General features: G+C 38.7%; 1 protein-coding gene across 2 annotated transcripts in view; it reads right to left on the bottom strand.

Moving 5' to 3' along the window:
- The window catches only part of CACNB2 (calcium voltage-gated channel auxiliary subunit beta 2), a 416,652-nt gene extending 396,309 nt beyond the window's left edge, over positions 1 to 20,343 (bottom strand). For both annotated transcript variants that reach the window (XM_074192945.1, XM_074192944.1), the window contains exon 1: positions 20,227 to 20,343. In XM_074192945.1, the coding sequence (XP_074049046.1) occupies positions 20,227 to 20,343 (117 nt within the window). The remainder of the gene's footprint in view (positions 1 to 20,226) is intronic.
- Positions 20,344 to 22,830: the final 2,487 nt, after the last annotated feature.

Below are 22,830 nucleotides of genomic sequence, written 5' to 3'. Positions count from 1 at the left end.
CACCAGAATCACCAATCCCTAGTTTGTACTTCTAGTTCTGAAAAATTAGGAAGCCATTTGGTGTCCTTCGACACTCCATTTATATAATGGTCTATGTATTGTCTATCATCTTCACATAATAAATCACCTCTTTATGTCTCTGCCATCCCTGGTCTTCCTCATGTGGTGGAATTCTTAGGAAGAATGCTTCAATTATATAATAGATGACCAATCACAAGTTTTGCAAACTTGGGCAAATCTCAGCCTTTCTAGGTTTCAGTTCCCTTGCTTGTAGAATGAGGATTTGTCAGCCTCTAAGGTACTTAGATAACTTTTCAGCCCTACATTTATGATCCTATAATGCCATTACAGTATGTTTCTCATTCTCCAAGCTGTCACCAGTCTCTGTCACCAAACACTCTCATACTGTTTTTAATTCCTTTTTTGGTGTTCATTTTTCTAGCTAGACTACATTTTATTTTCTTTTGCCTTTTTTACTTTCTCAAATCAGAGCATTGCTCCACCTCTGTGGCCTTCTCACCCTGAAAGATCCTTCTATTTGTGGCTCCTTTATTTATTGGAGGATGCTTCACAGAATCCCCATTTTTAGAAAGGTTCTGGTAATTCATCCTTGCTTTTCTGAATCCACTTTGACTCCCTGGACCTTATCTTCATTCCTTTCCTGGAAATATTCCTCTCACTGTACTTCCTCCCGTCATTCAGCATCTTTTTTCTGCTTTGACTTCCTCCATTAGAATGTAAATTCTTTGAGGGCAGGTTAACTAGTATTTGTAGCTCAAGAAGTTAGCACCATGAATGTCCAAAGAAAATACTTAATAATGATTGATGATTTGACTTGAATGATTAAGATTCAGTTGTACATATAAAAATAATAAATTGACAAAAATAATGTTACATCCCTGTATTATTATAGGGCATTTAGGGGTTATATCTTTTAAAATTGTCTTCTCAAAATAAAGAAAAAAATTGTTTTTGCTTATTAGAATTGTTCCAGAAAAATGGCTCATGCTTCAAAACACGAAATTCTACTCTCCTCTCACCCCACTTTCACCCCTTACTCTATCTACAGATTCAACTTATTGGAGAAAATCATATAAATATACTGATTCTAGGTTTGTAAGAAAGAAAAAAAATATTTTGGATAAAGACCACAATATGACTGGAAATACTTGACTCATGTAACAAATCTTCAAAAATTATAGAAACCATTTAAAATTACTATATTCAGGTTTTGAAAATGCTAACCTAAAATATTTTATATAGCATATGACTTTCATTAAAATTTAAATATCAAATAAACTATACTATACATAATATTTACACAAGTTGGAATTTATTACAAATGGGCAGTATTTTGAGTAATCTGGATTAATTTGTAATCACTGTGATTATAGAACAGTCTTCAAATAAAAGGTATTTCCTAAATAAGTTCATCTTTTTTTCAATAAGTCAAGAAATCTGAAGGAAATGCAAGTGTCTTACCACTACTGAATTGACTCCTTCAGAATGGAAAAGCAAGCTATCCTGAGCCTTCATTACATAATACACAGGGTTTTAAATGTAAATGTCATTCAGTAAACAAGTAAAAAATCATTTTCTTTCAACAACTTTCTTTTCCATGTATTAAAGGAGTGACTGCAAATGTCTTACAAGACTTAAGAAAGCTAAAGTGGCATTTAAAATTTTCCCAATAACATAAAGATATTAAACAATTCTATGTGGTAAAAATAACTATTACTTGATATAGTATGAATCTTCCATAATTATGGAATTCCCCTAATTACCCCAGGTTCAATGTAGGTTATTGAGGGTTAAGTTGTGTTAGATAAATATGGCCCAGTTTTCTTTCAGACACAGGTCATATAGATTGAGAGCTGGAGGATCATCTAATATAATCCCCTTAGTTTTCAAACGAGGAAACTGAAGCATCCAGTTCATTTTCTACTAATAGTTAAAGCAGGAACCCATAAATCTAATGCCAAAGTACTTGAGATAGAATAGTCAAATACCTCAAATCAAACAATAAAATTATTTTGGGTCACCTATATGTGGAAAGGAAACAAACACTCTAGAAAAATCTGACAGAAAATTAGGGGGAAGTATTTCCTATCTTTTATTATACTGATCTAACCAATATGCCTGGTGACTAATCAAGTCTTTTCAGATATTTTCTTTAAATACACAAAATATTACTCAAAAGTTTTCCCTCCCTCCCTTCCTTCCTTCCTTCCTTCCTTCCTTCCTTCCTTCCTTCCTTCCTTCCTTCCTTCCTTCCTTCCTTCCTCCCTCCCTCCTTCCCTTCCTTCCATCCTTCTGCCCTCACCACCTGCCAAGTTAGGAAAAAATAATTCCTTCCAATTGCATCACATTCCTATTATATCATGGCCAAGGAAATGAAACTTTATGAACCCAGAAAGAGGCCCTTAGCTATAGTAAAGGGGGAAAGAGGGAAAGTGATGATAAACTTTACCCAATTGTCCAACCAGTACATTAAAATCCCCCTATCTCCTTTTAATATTGACAATCTTTGCCCTGAATTCTGACTGGTACAGCAAAGGTTCTGTTCTGTTTATATTTATAAATATTTTTCAAGTCACCAATATAACCAGTCCCCTCCCTACCTTTTTTTTAGATTAAATGTACATCAAGTACATCACATCACATATTTTTATGAATACTAACAAATACCTTTTTGAGCACAAGAGATAATTCAAGGCAACTTAATTTTCAGGTTTCATTTCAGTACCACAGTAGCCAAAGTATAGAAAAATTCCATCAAAACTACATAAAAGTTACATTAAAATTCCAACCCAGAGTGGGGGTATAGGAAGGCAAGATGATGGCCAAAAGGCAGAGACTCACCTGAGCTCTCCCAAATTCCCCTCCAAACAACTTTAAGGAATGCTTCAAAACAAATTCAGGAGTGACAGAATTCACAAAAGGATTGTGTGAAACAAATTTTTCAGTCCAAGTCACCTTAAAAAGTGATAAAGACCATAAGGTCTGTTGCATGGTGGTAAGAGTAAAGCATGCTCCAAAACAGGCTGCAACAGTTCAGTCCCTCACCCGAGCAAACCAGCAGAAGTCCTTAGGGGTAACTGAATCAGCGGCTGTTTCTGGAGTTCTCATCCCATAGACAGTAAGGGGGTTAGACAATTGGTTAGAAGATTACACCAGTTCCTTTGCTAACAGTGGTACAAGACTCTATAATGTTGTCCTTATTCAGATTCAGGCCACAGTTCCAGGACAAAGAGGAACAGCATCAAGCTAGAACTTCTGGCCACAGGTGAGTGGGGACCCTGATCACAATTCCAGGGCTGAAAAGAGTACTTGTGGTTACTCCCAGATTAGACACAAGCCAAGAGAGTAGTAAGCACACCTCTCCTTAGGTCACACCACTGTGGAAGAACTGAAAGCTTAAATTCCCTAAAACTAGGTCTAAAAACATCTTCACAAAATACCTGAAGCTTGAGATAATATGCTCAAGGTGGGTGGGAGCACCAGAGCCAACTTTAAAGCCAAAAGTCAAGGACAAGACTGGAAGATGAGCAAACAATAAAAAACAACAAGATTCTGATCATAGAATTTACTATAGTGATATGGAAGAACAAATCACAAAGTTAGAGAAGAAGGTAACAAAATCAAAAGTGCTCGATTCAAAGCCTCAAAAAATGTATTTGGTTTCAAGTTTAAAAAAAAATTACCAGAAGAGCTCAAAAAGCCTTTTAAAAATGCAAGATTTTGGATTATCTTGGGGAAATAGGAAAAGAAACAGCAATGATGAAAGAAAAATCATCATTTGTAAAAAGAGCCAACAGTTTAATAAAGGAAGCATTAAAAAACAGAATTGTCCAAATAGACATAAATGTACAAAAATTCACAGAAAAGAAAAATTCACTAAAAGCAGAATTATCCAAATGGAAAAGAAGGTACATACGTTCACTGAAGAATTCTTTAAAAATCAGAATTAGACAAGTGGAAGTTAGTGCTTTCATGGGACAGCAAAAAAAACCAACAATAAAACAAAATAAAAAATGGAAGAAAATATAAATCTCATTGGAAAAACAAATGACTTGAAAAACAGATGAAGGGCAGATAACTTGAGAATTATTGGACTACTTGAAAACCAAGATTAAAGAAAGATCCTAGACATTATCTTTCATGAATTATTAGGGAAAACTGCCCAGATATTTTAGAAGTTGAGGGCAAAATAGAAATAAACCACAAATCACCTCCTGAAAGAAATCACAAAACAAAACCCCTAGGAGTATTATAGTCTAATTTCAGAGTTACCAAATCAAGGAGAAAATATTTTAAGTGGCCAGAAAGAAACAATTCTAATATCATGAAGCCACAGTCAAGATAACAACAAGATTTAGCAATTTCTACATTAAATGATCAGAGGGCTTGGATCCAGAGGGCAAAAGAACTAGAATTACAAACAAGAGTTATCTACCCAGCAACACTGAGCATAATCCAACAGGGGAAAGAATGGACATTTAAAGAAACAGAGGACTTTTAAGCTTTCCAGATGAAAAGATCAGAGCTGAAAATAAAATTTTACCTTCAAATACAAGAGTCAAAAGAAATATAAAAAGGTAAACCGGGAAGAAAAATTACAAGGAATTCAATAAGTTTAAGCTACTAACATCTCCCCAGAGAAAGATGATCTATAACTCCAAAGAACTTTCTCATTATTAGGGCTGTTAGAAAGAACATACATAGACAGAGAGGCAGAAGTGTGAGTTGAATAGGATGAGTTGATTATCCAAAAAATTAAAATTATGGTCTGATAAAGAGGAATGCATTGGAAGAAGGGGAAAGGGAGAATACAATGGAGCAAATTATCTCACAGAAAGAGCTTTTTAGAGTAGAGGGGAAAGTAGGAGAGGTGGGTGGGAGCTTTTGAACCTTATTCTCATCATAATTAGCTCAATGAGGCAATAACTATTTTTTTAGGTTTTTTCAAGGTAATGGGGTTAAGTGGCTTGCCCAAGGCCACACAGCTAGGTAATTATTAAGTGTTTGAGGCCAGATTTGAACTCAGGTACTCCTGACTCCAGGGCCGGTGCTCTATCCACTGTGCCACCTGGCAGTCACCAATGAGGCAATAACTTAAACAGTCAGTTTCAGATATAGGAATCTATCTTAACCTATAGGACAGTAGGCATGGAAAGGAATAAGAGAAGGAAGAAGCTGATAGAAAAGAGAGCAGATTGATGGAGGCAGTAAAAAGCAAAATACTTTTGAGGATGAGCAATGTGAAAGAAGAGAGCATAGGACAAACAAGAGGAACCTAGAAAGGAGGGAAATACATGGTAATTTTAACTGTGAAGAAAATTTACAGCAAGCATCTCTAATAAAATCCTCATTTCTCAAATATATAGAGAACTGAGTTAAATTTATAAAAATATAAATTTATAAAATCGATAAATGATCAAAGGATATAAACAAATAGTTTTCAAAGTAAAGTTATCAATAGTCATATGAAATTGCTCTAAATCACTATTCATTGAAGAAAGGCAAATTAAAACAACTCTGAAGTACCATCCAACATACATAAGATTGGCTAATATGATAGAAAAGGAAAATGGCAAATGTTGAAGAGGATGTGAGGAAATTGAGATACTAAGGAACTGTTTGTGGAGTTGTAAATTGATTCACTGTGTAGAGCAATTTGGAACTATGCCAAAGGGGCTTAAAACTGTGCATATTTTTTCATCCTATGATACCACTCATAGGTCTATATTCCAAAGATAAAAAAAAGGAAACAAACTTATGTGCAGAAAAACATTAAAGTAGGTCCTTTAGTGGAGACAATAAATTGGAAATTGAGGGAATGTCCATATCAGTTGGGAAATGATTCACCACATTATGGTATAAGATTGTGATGGAATATTATTATGCTATTATGAGAGTTGATAAACAGGATGCTCTCAGAAAACCTGGAAAGACTTACATAAACTGATGAAATGAGCAGAACCAAAATAACAGTGTGTGTAATAATAGTGATATTGTACAACCATCAGCTGTGAATGATTTAGCTATTGTCAGCAACACAATGATCCAAGACAATTCTGAAGGACTTATGATGAAAAATGCTATCTATCTCTAGAGAAAGAACTTATGGAATCTGAAAGAAGGTTGAAGTGTGCTTTTTTTTAAACTTTATTTTTCCTGGAGTTTTTTTTCTGTGTTTTCTTTCACAACATGACTAATATGGAAATATGTTTTGGATGAGGATGATTGCACATGCATAACCTATATCATATTGCTTGCCTTCTCAATGAAGGGGAAGGGGAAGGAAGGAGAAAAAGAATTTGGCATTCAAGATTAATAAAAGTTAATAAATATTTTTTCATGTAATTGGGAGGAAATAAAATATTAAATAAATAAAAATGTAAAATAAAAAGTTCCAACCTCGTTGCTTGCCCAGGGTTATTATTTTAATTTTTTAAAAAAATTCATTTATTCTGTGTCTTGGGTTTCTTGCTTAAGTGTCTTTGTATCATGAAACTGCCTATGAAGAACCTATGTTATATGAAGTATCTAGACAGATCCCCTTTGTGGCTAAAATGATACCCTTTTATTAAATTGGGTAGTTATCTAGAAGCTGTTCCACTAAATTTTTTAGACCAGAGAGAGTAATCTGCCATTAACTTAATAATTACTTCATCAGATACCTGAATGCAGAATAAAAATGTTAAAGTTGGAAAGAACTTTATACAATCACCTGGTCTAATCCAATCTCCTCATTTTACAGATTTAAAAAACAGGAAAAGTAAATTTTCTCAAGGTCATACAAACAAGCAGTTAAGTAGTATGAAGAACTGGATAGAGCATTAGGCATGGAGTCAGGAAGATTTGAGTTCAAATACAGCCTTATACTAACTTGGTGATTGGGAAAGTCACCTAACTCCAGTTTGACTCAGTTTCCTCATCTGTATAAGAATAGCAGTGTTTACCTCAAAGTTTTTCTGAGGATCAAATGTGGTATTTGCAAAGCACTTAGAATTTTCTTCCTCATCCCTTCCCTTCTCTCCCTTCCTTTCCCTTGTTAATGGCGAGAATATCTGAAATTTTTGCCTCCCATGCCATTATCATCCTACTCAGCTACCTAAGAAATTGCTGCTACAAAAACATTAAATTATTCCCAAGATACAGCTTAAACACTGAGAAATAAGACTTATTAAATGAAATATGCATGAGTATATTAACTAGGGCAGAAATCGGTGAGGGGCAGTATGATCTAAGGGTTAGAGAGCCATTCTCAGTATCAGAAAGATTTGGGTTCAAATTCTCTTAATAACATATTGTTTATATGACCATAGAGAAGTCATTTAATCCTTCAGTCACTGTCACCATCACTCTCAGAAACCCTGAAAGGTAAAATGCAGAACAAATCCTGATCTACATAAGGAGAGAGATTTTCCTCACAGAATTTTCATGCACCAATGAAATAAGAATTAATAATAACAACAAAATTCAAAAGACAAATTCTAGTATTATAGTATAGTATATTACTAGATTTTTCTTCAAAAAATTAAGTTTTAAAATTATTTTTATGATCTATTTGAATATATTGCCCAAACTACTTATTTACCTTTGTAGATAGCATTTAAATGGTTATGGTAATTCTCTAGAAATAACATTTATAACAAAGGGCAAGGTAAACATATAGGTTTAATTTTACTTTTATTTTGCTGGATATGATTCAACTCAACAGTGTTTTTCTTTTAAGGAGTTCTGTTTAAAAATTGAGTACCTTTCAGTCATAAAAATTTTTTTAACTTCCATGGCAAAAAATAACTCCACAAAATCCCCCAGATTTAATATGTCAATCAATCAATAAACATTAAGTACCTATTATGTGATAGACTCTATGCTAAGCATTGGGGGGATACAAAAAGAGGAAAAAGACAGTTCCTGCCCTCAAGGAATCTGCAATTCTAAATTAACATTGTAGTGAGAAAATTTAATTTCAGAAAATTTGAAACCTGAAAAATAATTTAACCATATTAAATGTAAATCTATCTTATTCACATGTCAACCTATTCAGAAATCACTCATTCTCTGAAATCTGAAAGTAAGATTTTTCTTTCATATGGACTTTAGCTAAAGAAAAAAAAAATAAAGACCAACTAGAAAGGGAGGATAAAATTGAGCATCCAAATGATTATTCTGTTTATCTTAGATAAAAGGGTATATAAATTTCTAAATTAGACACTTCAAATGGGACTATTTTTTCCTGATAATTTCAAACAATTGTTCATGGACATATGAAGCTCCTTAAAAACTAGTACTGTTGCCAAAGCCATTAAATTCTTTTGCTTCTTTCTAAAATACCAAGTAAGCAATGGAAGGCTTCTCTGCAATCTACCACAATATTTCTTAAGAATTTGTCCTCAAAAATATATGCCAGTCCCTGAAAACACAAAATGACTTTACATACTGCAATGTCAAGACAATTAAATTCTTAAAATAAAATTAATTTTAATTCTTAAAAATTGTACCAAATATTAACTTATAGATTAGAAGTGTGATGGGGTGGGGGAAGGGAATATTCTTGAGCACATTCAAACTTCCTCATAGTTTTATATATTTAAAAATTTTACCTTTTGGTAAAAAATTGCTTTTTTTAATATATTACTTTCATTTCCTGACATATACTAATTGTCCTTCTTCACTCAGCAGTCATCTTTTAGAACACAAAGAAAAAGAGATGGAAAAAAATAAAGCAATTCAAGAAACTCACCACATTAAGTAATTCTAACAATATATGCATTATTCCCTTTCAATGGTCCTTGACCTCTAATTAAAGGAAAGGCTTCTTTCATATTTCAAATATATATATATATATATATACATACATATGTTTACATTCACACATACATATGTGTGTTCTATACATATATCCATGCATATATACATAGCAGAAGCTCGGTTTATGAGTAACCTGGCTTATATATGCTTCCCTGGAGATGGAAAACTTTTTAAAAATGTCTTTTGCATTATGATAAAAAATTCGCAATTATCAGCTTCATGTTTGGGTTTGAACAGCTTACAAAGGGATGACACTCAACACAGGCAATGTATTTTTGTTTGTTTTTTTCCCCTTCTCACTATTCACCATCATCCTCTTTGCCCATGCTCTCATTACCTCTTACCTGGACTGTTTCAAGTACCTTTCCTCTCCAGTTCATCAGAAGTGAACATGAAGGAAAAAAAAATCAATAAGTCAAAACATGAAAATGAATATTAAAAAATGAAAAATAAATGAGAGCAGTAGTGTTAGTCTTATTTTAAATGAAAGTAGTATAAGAGAGAACACTCCCTACATTGAAATCCCCATATTCTCATGGAAGGAGACTCTCCTTCCAAGCAATAGTCTTTCCTCTTCCTCCCTCTCATCTCCCTCATGCAAGGCACAACTATGTTCAATCTGTTTTATTTTCAGTTTATATTGTGTACTAATCATTGCTATTATATTTCAGGTGCACTGGGGACAAAAAACTTACTTAAAATTATAAATAATAATTATTTATACAAATATCTTTGGAGATGTGGTACAGATAACCTGACTTTACATTATTTCCTAGAGGAAAATTTGCTTTGCAATTATGAACAAACTGCATGATGAACAGAATCTCAGAACGAATCAAATTCGTAAACTGAAATTCTGCTGTGTATTTAAACATATATAACACACATTACTTTCAAAATTGTACTGCTTATCTGTGCATACTTCTGACCATCTATTCCTTTTTTGGCATTATCAAAAGTGTTTCAAAGGACCTTCTTTGAGAAGTTACACTCACGTTATGCTTCTCCTTGCTTATAACACATAAATACAGTCAAGCAAAAAGAAATTCACGTATCACCTGTGTGTAAAAATATATCTCTACACCCCTAGTTCATTTCCTCTCTTCTCAGGTGCAACAATAATTAGAAAATATAATTGATCATTGTTTTGGTTAGGGCTAAGGTTTTCAGACTTTTTATTTGAAATGTTATCATTATAGAAATTGTTTTAGTTCTACTCACATCACTGTGCAATTTCCTGCTTACAAAGATTCTCTGAAATCATCTCCTTTATCATTTCCTTTTCTAGGATAATCTTATGTTTACAATTCAAAGTTCCTACTCAGTTCTAGTCTTTCACAAAAAAAAAAATTAAAGTCCTCTATTCTATTAAAGGTTATTTTTTTTCCCCTGAGGAATTATATCAAGCTTTTAAGCTAGTTTTTTTTTTTGGGGGGGGGTTGTAATATCATATTCTTTGTCTTTTCAAAATATTATATTTCAAGATCTTCTAGCATTTAATGCAAAAGTTTGCAGATCTTATGTGAATCTATGGTTCCTTAGTATTTGGACCTTTTTTGGTGGGGGGAGAAGGGGGAGCATGCCCTTGGGATACTTGCATTACTTCTTCTTTGATGGAGGCTCTGAATTTTTATTGTGACATTCTTGGGATTTTTCATTTTGAAGATTCTTTCAGAGGATTATCAGTGGATTCTATTTTCACTTTGCTTTCTAGATTTTATAGATCTGGACAGCTTTCATTTATGATTTCTTGAGATATAGTGTGCAAGTTTTAAAGAAAATAGATCTTTCAATGACCTTGGTTCATTTTTTTTCCATAACAGATAGCTTTTATCTTCTATTTTTTAATCTTTTTTTGTTCTAATAATTCTTTTTGTTTCAGAGTCATTGATTTCTCTTTGGTCTAATCTAATTTTTGAGAAATATATTATTTGAGGGGCAGTTAGGTGGTGCAGTGAATAGAGTACCGGTCCTGGAGTCAGGAGTACCTGAGTTGAAATCCTGCCACAGACACTTAATAATTACCTAGTTGTATGACCTTGGGCAATCCACGTAACCCCAATACCTTACAAAAACCTAAAAAAAAAAGGAACATGTTATTTGAATAAGGTTTGTTACTTTCTATTCTAAACTATTTATTCTCCTTACAATTCTTTCTTCCAGAGCTTTTGTTTTATTCTTTTTTAACTTTCTTTTTTATATTCTTTTTTTATTTCATTCTGTTTTTATTCTTACTTCACTTCTTTTAGTTGGTAGATATGTGACTCAGTGAATAGAGGCTAGGCACAGAATCTAGAAGATGTGAATACAAATCTTGTCTCTGACAGTAACTGTGATACTGAGCAAGTCACTTAACTTCTATCTCCCTCAGTTTCCTGAATTGTAAGATAGCACCCATGTCCTGGGGTTGTTATGAGAATCAAAAGATTGAATATTTATCAATTGCTTCACCCAATGCATAGCACATATTAAGTACTTAAAATGGGTTTTTTTTTCCTTCCCCATTCTCTGTCCCTTGTAGTCCTAGTGAAAAACTCATGTTTGTGTCTTTGTTTAAAGTTATGATAAGGTTATTCTCTATCAGGTTGAATTTTACTCTTCTCTCCAGACTTACTTCCTGAACTGGGACCAGTCTCTGTTTCCTTTTGGATGGGATGATTAACCCTGCATGGTCTCCGAATAGGTCACTTAGATTCCTACACTGATCTCAACATCCTCTACTTTGTTCTCTCTGCAGATATTTGAAGATTATGGTACTGGATGTTCAGGGTCCCCTACAGCATCTTAGGACCTAGAAGCCCTAGAACAATCTGGGCTGAGTGCTGCCACACCCAGTGGTGCCTGCCGCATCTGAGGAATCCCAAATTCTGTACTGTGGGTTTCCAAACTCAGTGGGACTTTCTTAGTCCTTTTAGCTATATGTTTCCCTAGTCATTTGGGAAGGCTGTAGACTTGTTACTGTCATTCTGGCACTGATACTGGTCTTCTTTTCCATTGCCTGGAGGATGCTAGCTATTTTTTTTAATATATTCTGGGTTGGAATAAGTCATTTAGCAGAATTGCTCATTTAAATTTCTAGATCATTTTCCATCCTGTTAAGATTTTTACTTTGGCACTGGTGTTAGAGAGCTAATTTCCTCCTCTGCTCAGGGATCCATCCTGACCAAAAGTCAGAAGATACCCCCTTCCCATTGTAACAGTTCCCTATACCAGAGCTGGCTAGAGAATATATAAAACAAATCAAAATATGTTACTTTAAAAATAATATGAAATTCACAACTTCTAATTAACTAAATCCCAATCACTTGATCATACATAGACTATTTTTCTACTTTTTTTAGTTTGTTTTTTTTTTTTTTTTTTGCAAGGTAATGTGGTTACATGGCTTGCCCAAGGCCACACAGCAAGGTAATTATTAAGTGTCTGAGGCCGGATTTGAACTCAGGTCCTCCTGACTCCAGGGCCAGTGCTCTATCCACTGTGCCACCTAGCTGCCCCTATTTTTCTGCTTTTAAATCAAACCCAGATATTTGTTGTTTTCTACTGGTTTGTTTCAGTTTGATTTGGTTTGAATCCCCCAGTGCCTTGTAAGGGGTAAATGATGCTATAATGAGTGACTACGGTTTCAGAGAAGCCACCAAGTGCAATGCAAATGCAGTGTCAACTCCAACCCAAAGCATACAGAAAACAGTTGCTGGTTCTTTCAAATGAATATCCTGGTGGACACTATTCAAGATGTTCCTCCCTTGAGGCTGGATCCCTAAAATGTGATTGAAAAGAACCCAACAGGCTCAAATGGAGGGAACAAATTAAAATTTGTTGCTCAAGGCAAAATAACCAGGCACTTTGGTAGCTGTCATATCCCTTACCTGGTGTGATTCAGAAGGGGTGGGGGGTGGTTACAGTCTCCCAGGGACTCAAACTGATGCCATACTACACAATCCATGTCTCCCATCATGCCAACTCTTCTTTTCCCACTAGCTCCCCTTTAGCCAAATAACACTTAATGAGCCCAAGGATCTAAAAAGGATTACTAATTCCACAATGTCCACAATTATGTGACTCAGTAACAAGACTGAGTCATATTAGAAGTCCCCAAAATTTGTTCAACAAGTCTTGTTTCTAAGCTAACAAATACAACCTGTTTAAACTTCTGACTGTTCTCAGTTGATTTCATCAACTATTCCTCAAGGGAGACATTTTATTTTTAGTTTGGTCATAGTTATGTTTGGGCTGGAAGGGGGTAAGCAGTGATGTTAAATGAAGGTGTCCCAGTCTTGTAAATATTTTTTCCTCCTCTTCTCAAGTCTTTAACTTTACTTCTAATCTCTTTCAGTAGATGATCCTGCCCTTTACACTGAGAAGACCTGAGAACATCTGTCCCAAACTCTCTCAAGTCCCACTTCTCTCCCCATAAAAAACATCTTTGTTATATATTTTGTGCAGACTCTCTTGTTTATCGCTATTAAAAGAAAAAGCCTCTCTTCCTGTGCCCTTGAATTTAATCATGCTAGTCTCTGGTATCAATCATTCTCCTGCAAGTTCCTGTTCCTGCTCCCCTTCACCTCTCCCCAATCAGCAACCTGGTTCATTCCCCTTTGCCCAGCAAGCAACCTCCAGCTTCCTCTGTCTTAGAACAAGTGAATTCACACAGAAATATTGCTTGGTTCTGTTATACCATCAATACGTATATATTTCTCTTCTCACTGACAAATTTTCAGGAAGCATCATCTCACATGTCATCAGCAAGCATTTATCAAGCAACTATTTTGTGCCAGGAACTTTACTAAATGCTGAAGATACAGAGAGAGACAAAAACAAAACAAAAAACCCAATCTTTGATGTGAAAGATCTTACAGTCTATTGGAGGCTCCAATATGCAAACAACTATGTAAAAACAAGACACAAGCAGGATAAATTGGAGAGAATCAAAAGAGGGAAATTTCAGAAGCTTCGGAAAGATCAGGATGGATGAGAATTGTGAAAAGGTAATGATATCTGACAATGAAGAGGTCATGGTAACTTTGGAGAGAGCAGTTTCAGTTGAAATGTGTGAGCAGAAGCAGAAAAGAATGTTCTTCCCAAGTCACGAGAATAAGGAATGATATACTAATATAGTCATGGATAATATGAAAGGGTGGATTAAGGGAGGTTTTTTGAGGTGACATGGGTATGTTTGTTGGCAGGAGAGAAGCAACCATTATACATAGAGAGATGGAAGACAAATAAGAAAGAAGGTATGATAGAGGAAAGGTAAACTATTGGAGAAGGACTGGAATGGATGGAAGGGTTTGACTTGGCAAGAAGAAGGGTGGGTCACCTCTTCATGTGAGACAGAGGTGAAGGAGATAGTAGAAGATGACATCTTAGTGATGTAAGATAAGGAGAGGGGAGAAGAGAAAGCTCTTGTCAAATGGCCTCAATTTTTTGATGAAATATGAAACAATGTTCTCACTTAAGAGGATGAGGGGAGTGAAGTCATTTGAAGATTGAAGAGAGATGAAAAAGTTTGGAAAATCATTGAATTGAGTGGGATAGCAAATCAATTATGGAGGTACAAAAAAAAAAAGATTGCCCTGCTGTAGTGAGATAACATCATAGAATTTTAGAATGAATTCAAATCTAGTTTTACTTATTTGCTCACTGAAGAGATGAATGATGTCAGGCAAATCACTTAATCTTTCTCTGCCTCAGTTATCTCATATGTAAAGTGGGGATACTAGTAGCATCTATTTCCCAGGGCTAATGTTAAGATATAAGAAAACTATTTGTTAAACAATCTGCAAATCTGAAAGCAATTTATAAATGTGACATTATCATCCTCGTTCTCCTCCTCATTTTCATCCTTCTCCTCATCCTCATCATCATTGTTAATACATTAGGCTTGTTATCATGATTTTCTCCAGCTTCATTCAGAAGCACATAAATAGGAACAAAGACACTGGCTGCAAAGTTGAAGTTTGGCAGAGCAAGAAAAATGGAGATGACCTGGTTCACCATGGGGTCAAGATGGAGAAAGAGGGAGAATGTAGACAGTAAAAAAAGGGATGGCACAGGAAAAAACAGAGGACAAGAGAGATTGGACTTTCCACTTTTTTCATCATCACCCACACCTCTACACCCTGTCCCCTGACTTCCCCCCTTAGCAATTTAACTCCATTCCTATCACTCTTCTGAAACTCTCTCTCAGATCTACAATGACCTTTTGTCTGGCAAACCTAAAGGCATTTTCTCCACTCTCATACTCAGTCTTTGTCATTGTAGCCATTATCCATCTCTTTCAATATTCTCCTCTATTGTGTGACACTGAGCTCCCCCAGTTTAACTATGGATCAGAACACTTCTTGAACATGCTTATTTGGCTCATAATCTCTGACTACTTTCCAGGGCCAGCCACTTCCATGGCCTCAATGATCGCCACTCTGAGCATGATAACTCACTGATGTCTGTCCCTAAGCTTACTATCACTTAACCTGGCTGATGACTATGAAAGTAACTGCAAATGTATTATTTTTGGCATATCTCCCCTTCATTATTAAAACTATCCTGGAATATAATCTCTTGCTGTCCTCTCCTCTACATGAGTCATGCCCAGGTGTATCACTTCTGTGACATTTTCTTCTCTAAGGCCCCATTGCTCCCTCCCCTATGAAGCCTTTCCCAATCCCCCTCTTGCACTTCATAACTTCCCTCTACCCAACTTCAGCACCTCCCAGGGAAGATACTCCCTCTACCAGTGCAATGTATACAATCTTGGAGAGTGTTCTAGAGCAAAGGGGTTTAACAGGTGGCTCACGTGGCTCCCAAATACAATCTGAGAGAGATTAAAATGTAATTGAGAAATATTTAACAAAATAAGTTAAAATAAAGCAATGAGCAATAAAACAAAGAAAAGAGCAATAGAGGAAGGAAAATATATTTAAGCTCCAAATAAAACTAATTAGTTCAGAAAAAATAAATATATACATATTTTTAAAACAGTAGGTCAATATGTTCTCTGGACCACCTGGTGGGCATCCATTTCTCTTTGAAACTAGAACACTGAGACATTAAGAAACCTGTCCAAGATCACCCAGTCAATGCCTTTGAATGGAAGATAAACCTGATACTCTAGCCACTGGATTCTATCTCTATCCAAATAAGAAGTAATTTGGAATAGGGGAAGGAAAATGGCACAAACAATTGGAAACAACATGAATATAAAAGGTGGCACTTGAGATGAGTCTTAAAGGAAATTAGGGTTTCTAAAGGGTGGAATGAAAAAAATAAATTTCAAGTACAGTGGACAGCCTGGGTAAAAGCTCAAAGGAAGGAAATAAAATATCACATATAAGGGCCCAGCTGTTAATCAGTTTGGCTAAAATAAGAGTGCAATACGAAGCCAATACGAAACCAATCTGGAAAGATTTGCTGAACGCTGTAACAAATATGGCACATCTTTTTAAATGTTGATTATTTAATATGCATGTACACACACACACATATATTGTTGTTCAATCATTTCAGTCAGTTGACTCTTCATGATACCCCTTGGGGTTTTTTTGGCAAAGATAATGGAGTAATTAGACATTTCCTTGTTCAGCTCAATTGACAGATGAGGAAACAGAGGCATAGTTAAATGATTTGATCAAGGTCAAAATCTAGTGAGTAACTGAAGCTGTATTTTAACTCACAAAGATGAGTCTTTCTGACTCCAGGTCTAGTACTGTATAAGCAGTGTCCATGTTTGCATGTGTATAAACAAACACAGGCTGCTCTGATGTACATATGTTTGCATGCATTTATATACAGAGATATATGTACACTATATTTCCTTAGGTACATATATATATATATATATATATATGTTTGAAAAATTCCATATATTATAGGCAGAAAGGTATAGTGCACAGAGTTGACCTCCAAGACAGAAAGATCTGGATTCAGATTTCACCTCTAACATATACTAGCCATGTGACCCTGGGCAATCACTTAAAACTACCCTGTATTATTATGTTATAGTGTTCTCCCCCATTATCCAAGCAATAAGACTATAAATTGCAAAGAAAGTACAACAGACCCACATTGATAGAGTTTCCTCATTAAAAAGTTAAAGGAAGCTACATGACAAAGTGGAGAGTTTGTCTGACTTAGAATCAGGAATTTTTGAACTCGATGTACTATCTAAGAAATTTTTGAGCTGTTTGACTGGGGACAAGTCATTTTATCTCTCTAGTCTCAGTTTCCTCATCTGTAAAAAGGGAGGATAGTATTCATTGAGGTCCCTTATAGCACTCTAACTATGATTCTTTGAGTTCCGTATCCACAAAGCCGATTCCTATCATTATCTTATATGCATCCATGCTTATTAATCTATGCCTAAAGGTCTATTCATGCCTTGTTCAGCTCTATATTGATATATGCTGCATTGGAAATAAAAGCACTTTGTGTCTAATAAATTTCTTTCAGATCACAGTTGAACTCAGAAAAGCATCTAAAATCAAGATGCTGATGCACTGCTGCTCATAAGAGACAACATTAGCAAATCGAAAATCTATTTCTCAATAATGGCATGTTATTTCAATGTTAGATAAACAGAGTTGATTCCATGGTAGGCACTTATTTTTCTGGTATGGCTTAAATGTCCTGGCTCAAGGAAAGAGAATAAATGGAAAGCACCTGCCAACTCCCAAGCAGCTCTATGATTCTATCATTTACCATAAGCAGGATAAACTAAGCAATGTTTTTCTCAAGGAACTTGACATAAAATTGAGTCAAGATAAAATAGTTGTCATTTGGGGCAAGTAGAGAAGGCAGGGAGGTGGAAGTTGCTGCTACTAAAGGATTCTGCAGCTCCCTCATGCTCTTTTGTACAGATCATCACTCCTAAACTTCTTGCCTGCCTTTGCTTTAAGTTACTCAAAAATGAACATTATTACAAAAATGGAAAATAAGCAAAAATCTAGAATAAAGCAGTAGGAGCAATTTATATATTTTTTTATGATTGAGAAACCAAGCCTAGTAACTAGAAATGGACATATAATTTAACACCATTGTATATAATTGACACAAACATCTGAAACAGGGGTTCTTAACCTTGGGAGGGGGAGTCATGAATCCCTTAAGCAGTCTGATGAAGCCAATGAACCCATTCTCATAATATTTTTTAAATGCAGAAATCAAGTTTATAACATCACAAAGGAAACCAATTTCATTGAAATACAGTTTTAAAACACTTTTTAAAAGAAGGTCATGAACCACAGGTGAAGAACACCTGAATTCAAGATCCACATTAGAATTGGAAGACTTGAAGTAAGAATTTCAGACTCTGGCAGGTACTGGGTAAATTTTCAAACCATCTGTTCACTTTGCTTATAAAGCTAGGTTCTAAAGTTAAAACAAATCTGAACCTCTGCATAATTTTCTCTCTAGAAAAAAAAAAAAACCAAGAAGGGCAGCAAGATGGCACAATGGATAGGGTGCCAGACCTGGAGTCAGGGAGACCAGGTTGCAGACACAATACTAAATGACTCTGGATAAGTCACTTAACTCTGCCTCAATTTCCTTATCTGTGAAATGTGCTGGAGAAGGAAATGGCAAACCACTCCTATATCTTTGCCAAGAAAATCTCAAATGGGGTCATGAAGAGTCGAGTGACTGAAATGACTCAACAAAAACAAAACAACACAAAAAACAAGTGAAATTCCAGCTACATGGCTTGTTTCTGTATTTCTGGAAAAAAGGTAATGGGGATGGAGGGAAGAATATGATTTTGTCAGTAACTGGAAGTTCCTAGAATAGTTGTGCAGCTGATGAAAATCTGAGCTCCTTCACAACTGAGAATCTTCAGAAGCCAGTTAGAGAGGGGGAAGAGAACATAGAGGTGGTTTATATGATTCAATCTTAAGATTTTTAAAATTTAAAAAAAACAACCAATAACTGGTCCCAAGGGAAATGATTTGGCCAAAATAGCACCAATAGCAAGAGGCAAAGCTGGCATTTGAACCCATAACCTTGGAGTCACCCACCCCACTGGTGCCTTCAACTTAGAATCTTACAGAATTGTGTGGGTTACTGGAGTTGAAGTGATTTGCCCAGGGTCACAGAGTTATTATGCATCAGCCCCAGTACTTCAATCTTCACTCCGAGACTGGTTTGCTCGCTGTCCACCCACTGCGCCACACTGCCACCCACAAAGCTAATTATGCTTTACATATTTGCCACTTTTCTCCCACTGATAACAATATTTTAACAAAACATGACTAGTTCTTCTGGAGCCAGCAGTCTCTACAGCCTACTTTACTGAAAACCTTCCCGATTGCTTGAATAGTATTATAGCCCGCAGCGGAGAGAACTTGAAGAGCTACGTCAGTCACTCTCGGAAGAACTCACAGCTCGGAGAGATGCTGTCTTAAGCCAAGAAACTAGCTTATGTTTTGAGGCAAAAAGCTGAAAGTCTCTGTCTCCACTGCTGTCCCTGCTAAAATCTAAGTGAAGACAGCCCCATCTCTCTCTCTCTCTCCCTCCCCCCATTTATTCCCTTTTCTCCTGCTCGCTCTCTGTGCCGGTGTTTCTTTGTCTTTCACCATTCCTTCTCTCCCTCTGTCTCTTAGTCTCTTATCCTTTCTCTCTGTCTGTTTGTCTCTGTCTCTCTTCTCTCTTTCTGTCTCTCTCTCTTCCTTCTGTCTCTCTCTCTGATTCTCTCTCTCTCTCTCTCTCTCTCTCTCTCTCTCTTTTAATGTCTCTCTCCGTCTCCGTCTCTGTCTCTGTCCCTGTCTCTCTTCTCTCTCTCTGTCTCTATCTCTCTTCTCTCTCTCTGTCTCTCTCTTCTCTCTTCTCTCTCTTACTGTCTCTCTCTCTGTCTCTCTTCTCTCTGTCTCTCTCTCTCTTCTCTCTCTCTCTCTCTCTCTCTCTCTCTCTCTCTCTCTCTCTCTCTCCTCTCTTACTGTCTCTTCTCTCTCTTACTGTCTCTGTCTCTCTTCTCTCTGTCTCTCTTCTCTCTCTCTCTTCTCTCTATGTCTCTGTCTCTCTCTCTCTCTCTCTCTCTCTCTCTCTCTCTCTCTCTCTCTCTCTCTCTCTCTCTCTGTCTCTCTCTCTCTCTCTCTCTCTCTGTCTCTGTCTCTGTCTCTCTCTCTCTCTCTCTCTCTCTCTCTCTCTCTCTCTCTCTCCCCCTTCTCCCCGTGTCGCTTCAGAAAGAGCAGATGTGACCGCTGGGGCACACCGAGGGGCAGGGGGTCCCGAGGCCGGTGGGGACCCCGCTCCGCCCCCAGGTGCGGCCCCGTCTCCCCCCCCCCCCCCCGGGGCTCGGTGCCCGCTTCCAGGGGCTGCCCCCGGGGAGAGGCGCTGGGAGCCCCTAGCCCCGGGGGCGGTGCGGTGCCCCCTTGCCCACCCGGCCTCCCCGGGGCGCGGGCGGCGGGGCCCTACCTGAGCCGAGGCTCCGGGCGCGGCGGGCGCGGGGTTGTCCAGCAGGTCCATGGGGCCGTCGTGCGCCCGCGCCGGCGCCGGGCTGGGAGGCGACTTGGACGTGTCCCTCTGGACCATCGGAGCCGAGGCGGCGGCCGGGCCCCCGCGCCCCGCGCCCCGCGCCCCGCGCCCCGCCGGGCCGGTCCCGCTGCCGCCCGCGCCGGCTCCGCGCTCCGCCGGGCTGTGCCCGGGCTGTGCCCCCGGGCGCTGCGCTGCGCTCCGCCCCGCTCCGCCGCTCTCAGGGCGCGGGACGCGGCCGGGCCATGCTGGGAAGCCGAGGGTCCGAGGGAGCCGGCGGGCGGCGGGGCCGGCCCCGGGGGGCGCGCTCCCTTCCTGGCCTCGGCCGCAGCCCGCGGGGCGGCTCGGCCTGGCTGCCCCGGCCGGCGCCGGACACCGAGAGGGAGGGCGCCCGGAGCGGCTGAGGAGCCGGCCTGGAAGCGGCGGCGGCGGCGGCGGCCTGGCAGGAGCCGGGGGGCGGGGAGCGCGGGCGCGAGCGGCGCGGGGGGCGGGCGCGCGGGGAGGCGCTCAGACTCGGGCAAGTTCTGCCCTCGCGCCGCGCCCCCCGCGCTGCCCGCCACTGCGCGCTGCCCGCCGCTGCCCGCCGCTGCCCGCCGCGTGTCCGTCCGTCCGTCTGTCTGTCCGTGCGCCCGTCTGGCTGTGTGTCCGTCCGTGTGTCCGTCTGTCTGGCTGTGTGTGTGTGTGTGTGTGTGTCCGTGTGTCTGCCTGTCTGTCTGTGTCTGTGTATGTGTGTGTGTGTGTCTGTGTGTGTGTCTGTGTGTCCGTGTGTCCGTCTGTCTGCCTGTCTGTCTGTCTGTGTCTGTGTGTATGTGTGTGTGTCTGTGTATTTGTGTGTCCGTGTGTCCGTCTATGTGTCTGTGTGTCTGTCTGTGTGTCCGTGTGTCCGTCTGTGTGTCTGTGTGGCCGCGGGCGCGCGTCTGGGCATCGCTAGCTGTCTGTGTGAGCGCGCCCGCCCCTCCGAAAGGGGGCCCCGAAAAGTGAATAAAACCGTAACCTGGACCGACCCGGCGTCCAACTTCACCCCGCACCGGCTGGCCCTCGCCCGGCGAGCTTTGGGGCCTCAGTTTCCGCCCGGGCCGGACTCCGGGACCCCTAAAACCCCAATTCTAGGGATACTAGGGACAAAAGTAACGCCCCCTGGATTACCCGTTTAACAAGCTGCAAATCAACACAAAGATTCTCTTTTTATCTTTTAGGGGTTTTTTGCAAGGCAAATGGAGTTAAGTGGCTTTGCCCAGGTCCACACAGTCAGGTCATTATTAAGTGTCTGAGACCGGATTTGAACTCAGGGCCTCCTGACTCCAGGGCCGGTGCTCTATCCACTGCGCCACCCAGCCCCCAAGGATCCTTTATTTGTCTAGTTCTAGGACCTGCATTACTTTAGGAAGTTACTGCTGAATTACCAGGCAAGACACTAACTGCCCAGATTACACCTCAGTCCTCTCACTGCTCCCTTAAAGCCAAGTGTCAAACCAGCACAACGATGTTTTGGGGGTTGTTTTAGGAAGGAAGCTGTGGATGAGCTACCGGGCAAGAGATGGGATCTTCTAACTCAGTTCAGCCAGATACCTGCTGCAGGACCTATTCCACCACTTCCCAAGTTCTTGCATTAACTTAAAACTCCAGTTACACTCAAACCGGGGCCACCACCATTCCCCCAAAACCATCAGGATCGTGCAACCCTAATAAAAGACCAAGATGTTCCACGGTGGTGTTCCACAGGTTTTATACATTTTCAACATTGGGACTGAAGTAAAAAAAGACTCTCTGAAGGGAACATAACATGAAAGTCTAGCTTTTGGCCATGAAAAAGCAGCTATGGCAAGAATCAAGGTTGCTTCATTTAGAAAATTCCTTTCCGAAATTCCAAGCATATCACTTGGAGCATTGTGTGCACTACAGGTCAAATCCCATGAAAACAAATCTCGTTACAATACAAGGCTCTGGATCACAAAATTTCTGAGCTGTATTATGGGAGGGAGGGAGAGAGATGGTGGGCTTGTTGAATTCCTCTGTAGAAGGAATGCATATTTTTGAAGTTGCCTAGGTCAGAGAGGTTAAATAACTTACTAGCTAATGCACAGTAGGATTTAAATGCAGGTCTTCCTGACTTGGAATGGAGGGCTCTAACCATGAAGCAATGTAACTTGCTAGTAGTAACTTGCCATATTAAATAATCATTTAGACTATCATTTGGAATGAAGAGTAATAAAACAGCCCCCATACTACAATAGCCTCACATTCGGTCTTATGACTTCTTCCTTTCTGCCATCACAGTACAATTTCTATATATCTGAGAATATTGATGTTTCTCCCAGCATTTCACATGATACACTCTGCATAAGAAGTTAAATAAACCAACCCTATAAATCCCTCCTTGACATAGCTCCCAATTTGAATTACTAAAGCTCATTGCCTTGCTCAAGAAACTTCAGGGGCTCCCTCTTGCCTCTTGGAAGAAACACAAACTCTTTTTTTTTTTGGCATATTAAGCCTTTGACAATCTCTTTCCAATCTATCTTTCCAGACTGATTTTGCATTACCCTC

This window comes from Macrotis lagotis, chromosome 7 (assembly GCF_037893015.1).
Source record: "Macrotis lagotis isolate mMagLag1 chromosome 7, bilby.v1.9.chrom.fasta, whole genome shotgun sequence".
In the NCBI taxonomy this organism is placed as follows: Eukaryota; Metazoa; Chordata; class Mammalia; order Peramelemorphia; family Peramelidae; genus Macrotis; species Macrotis lagotis.
This window is presented reverse-complemented; position numbering and strand designations above follow the sequence as displayed.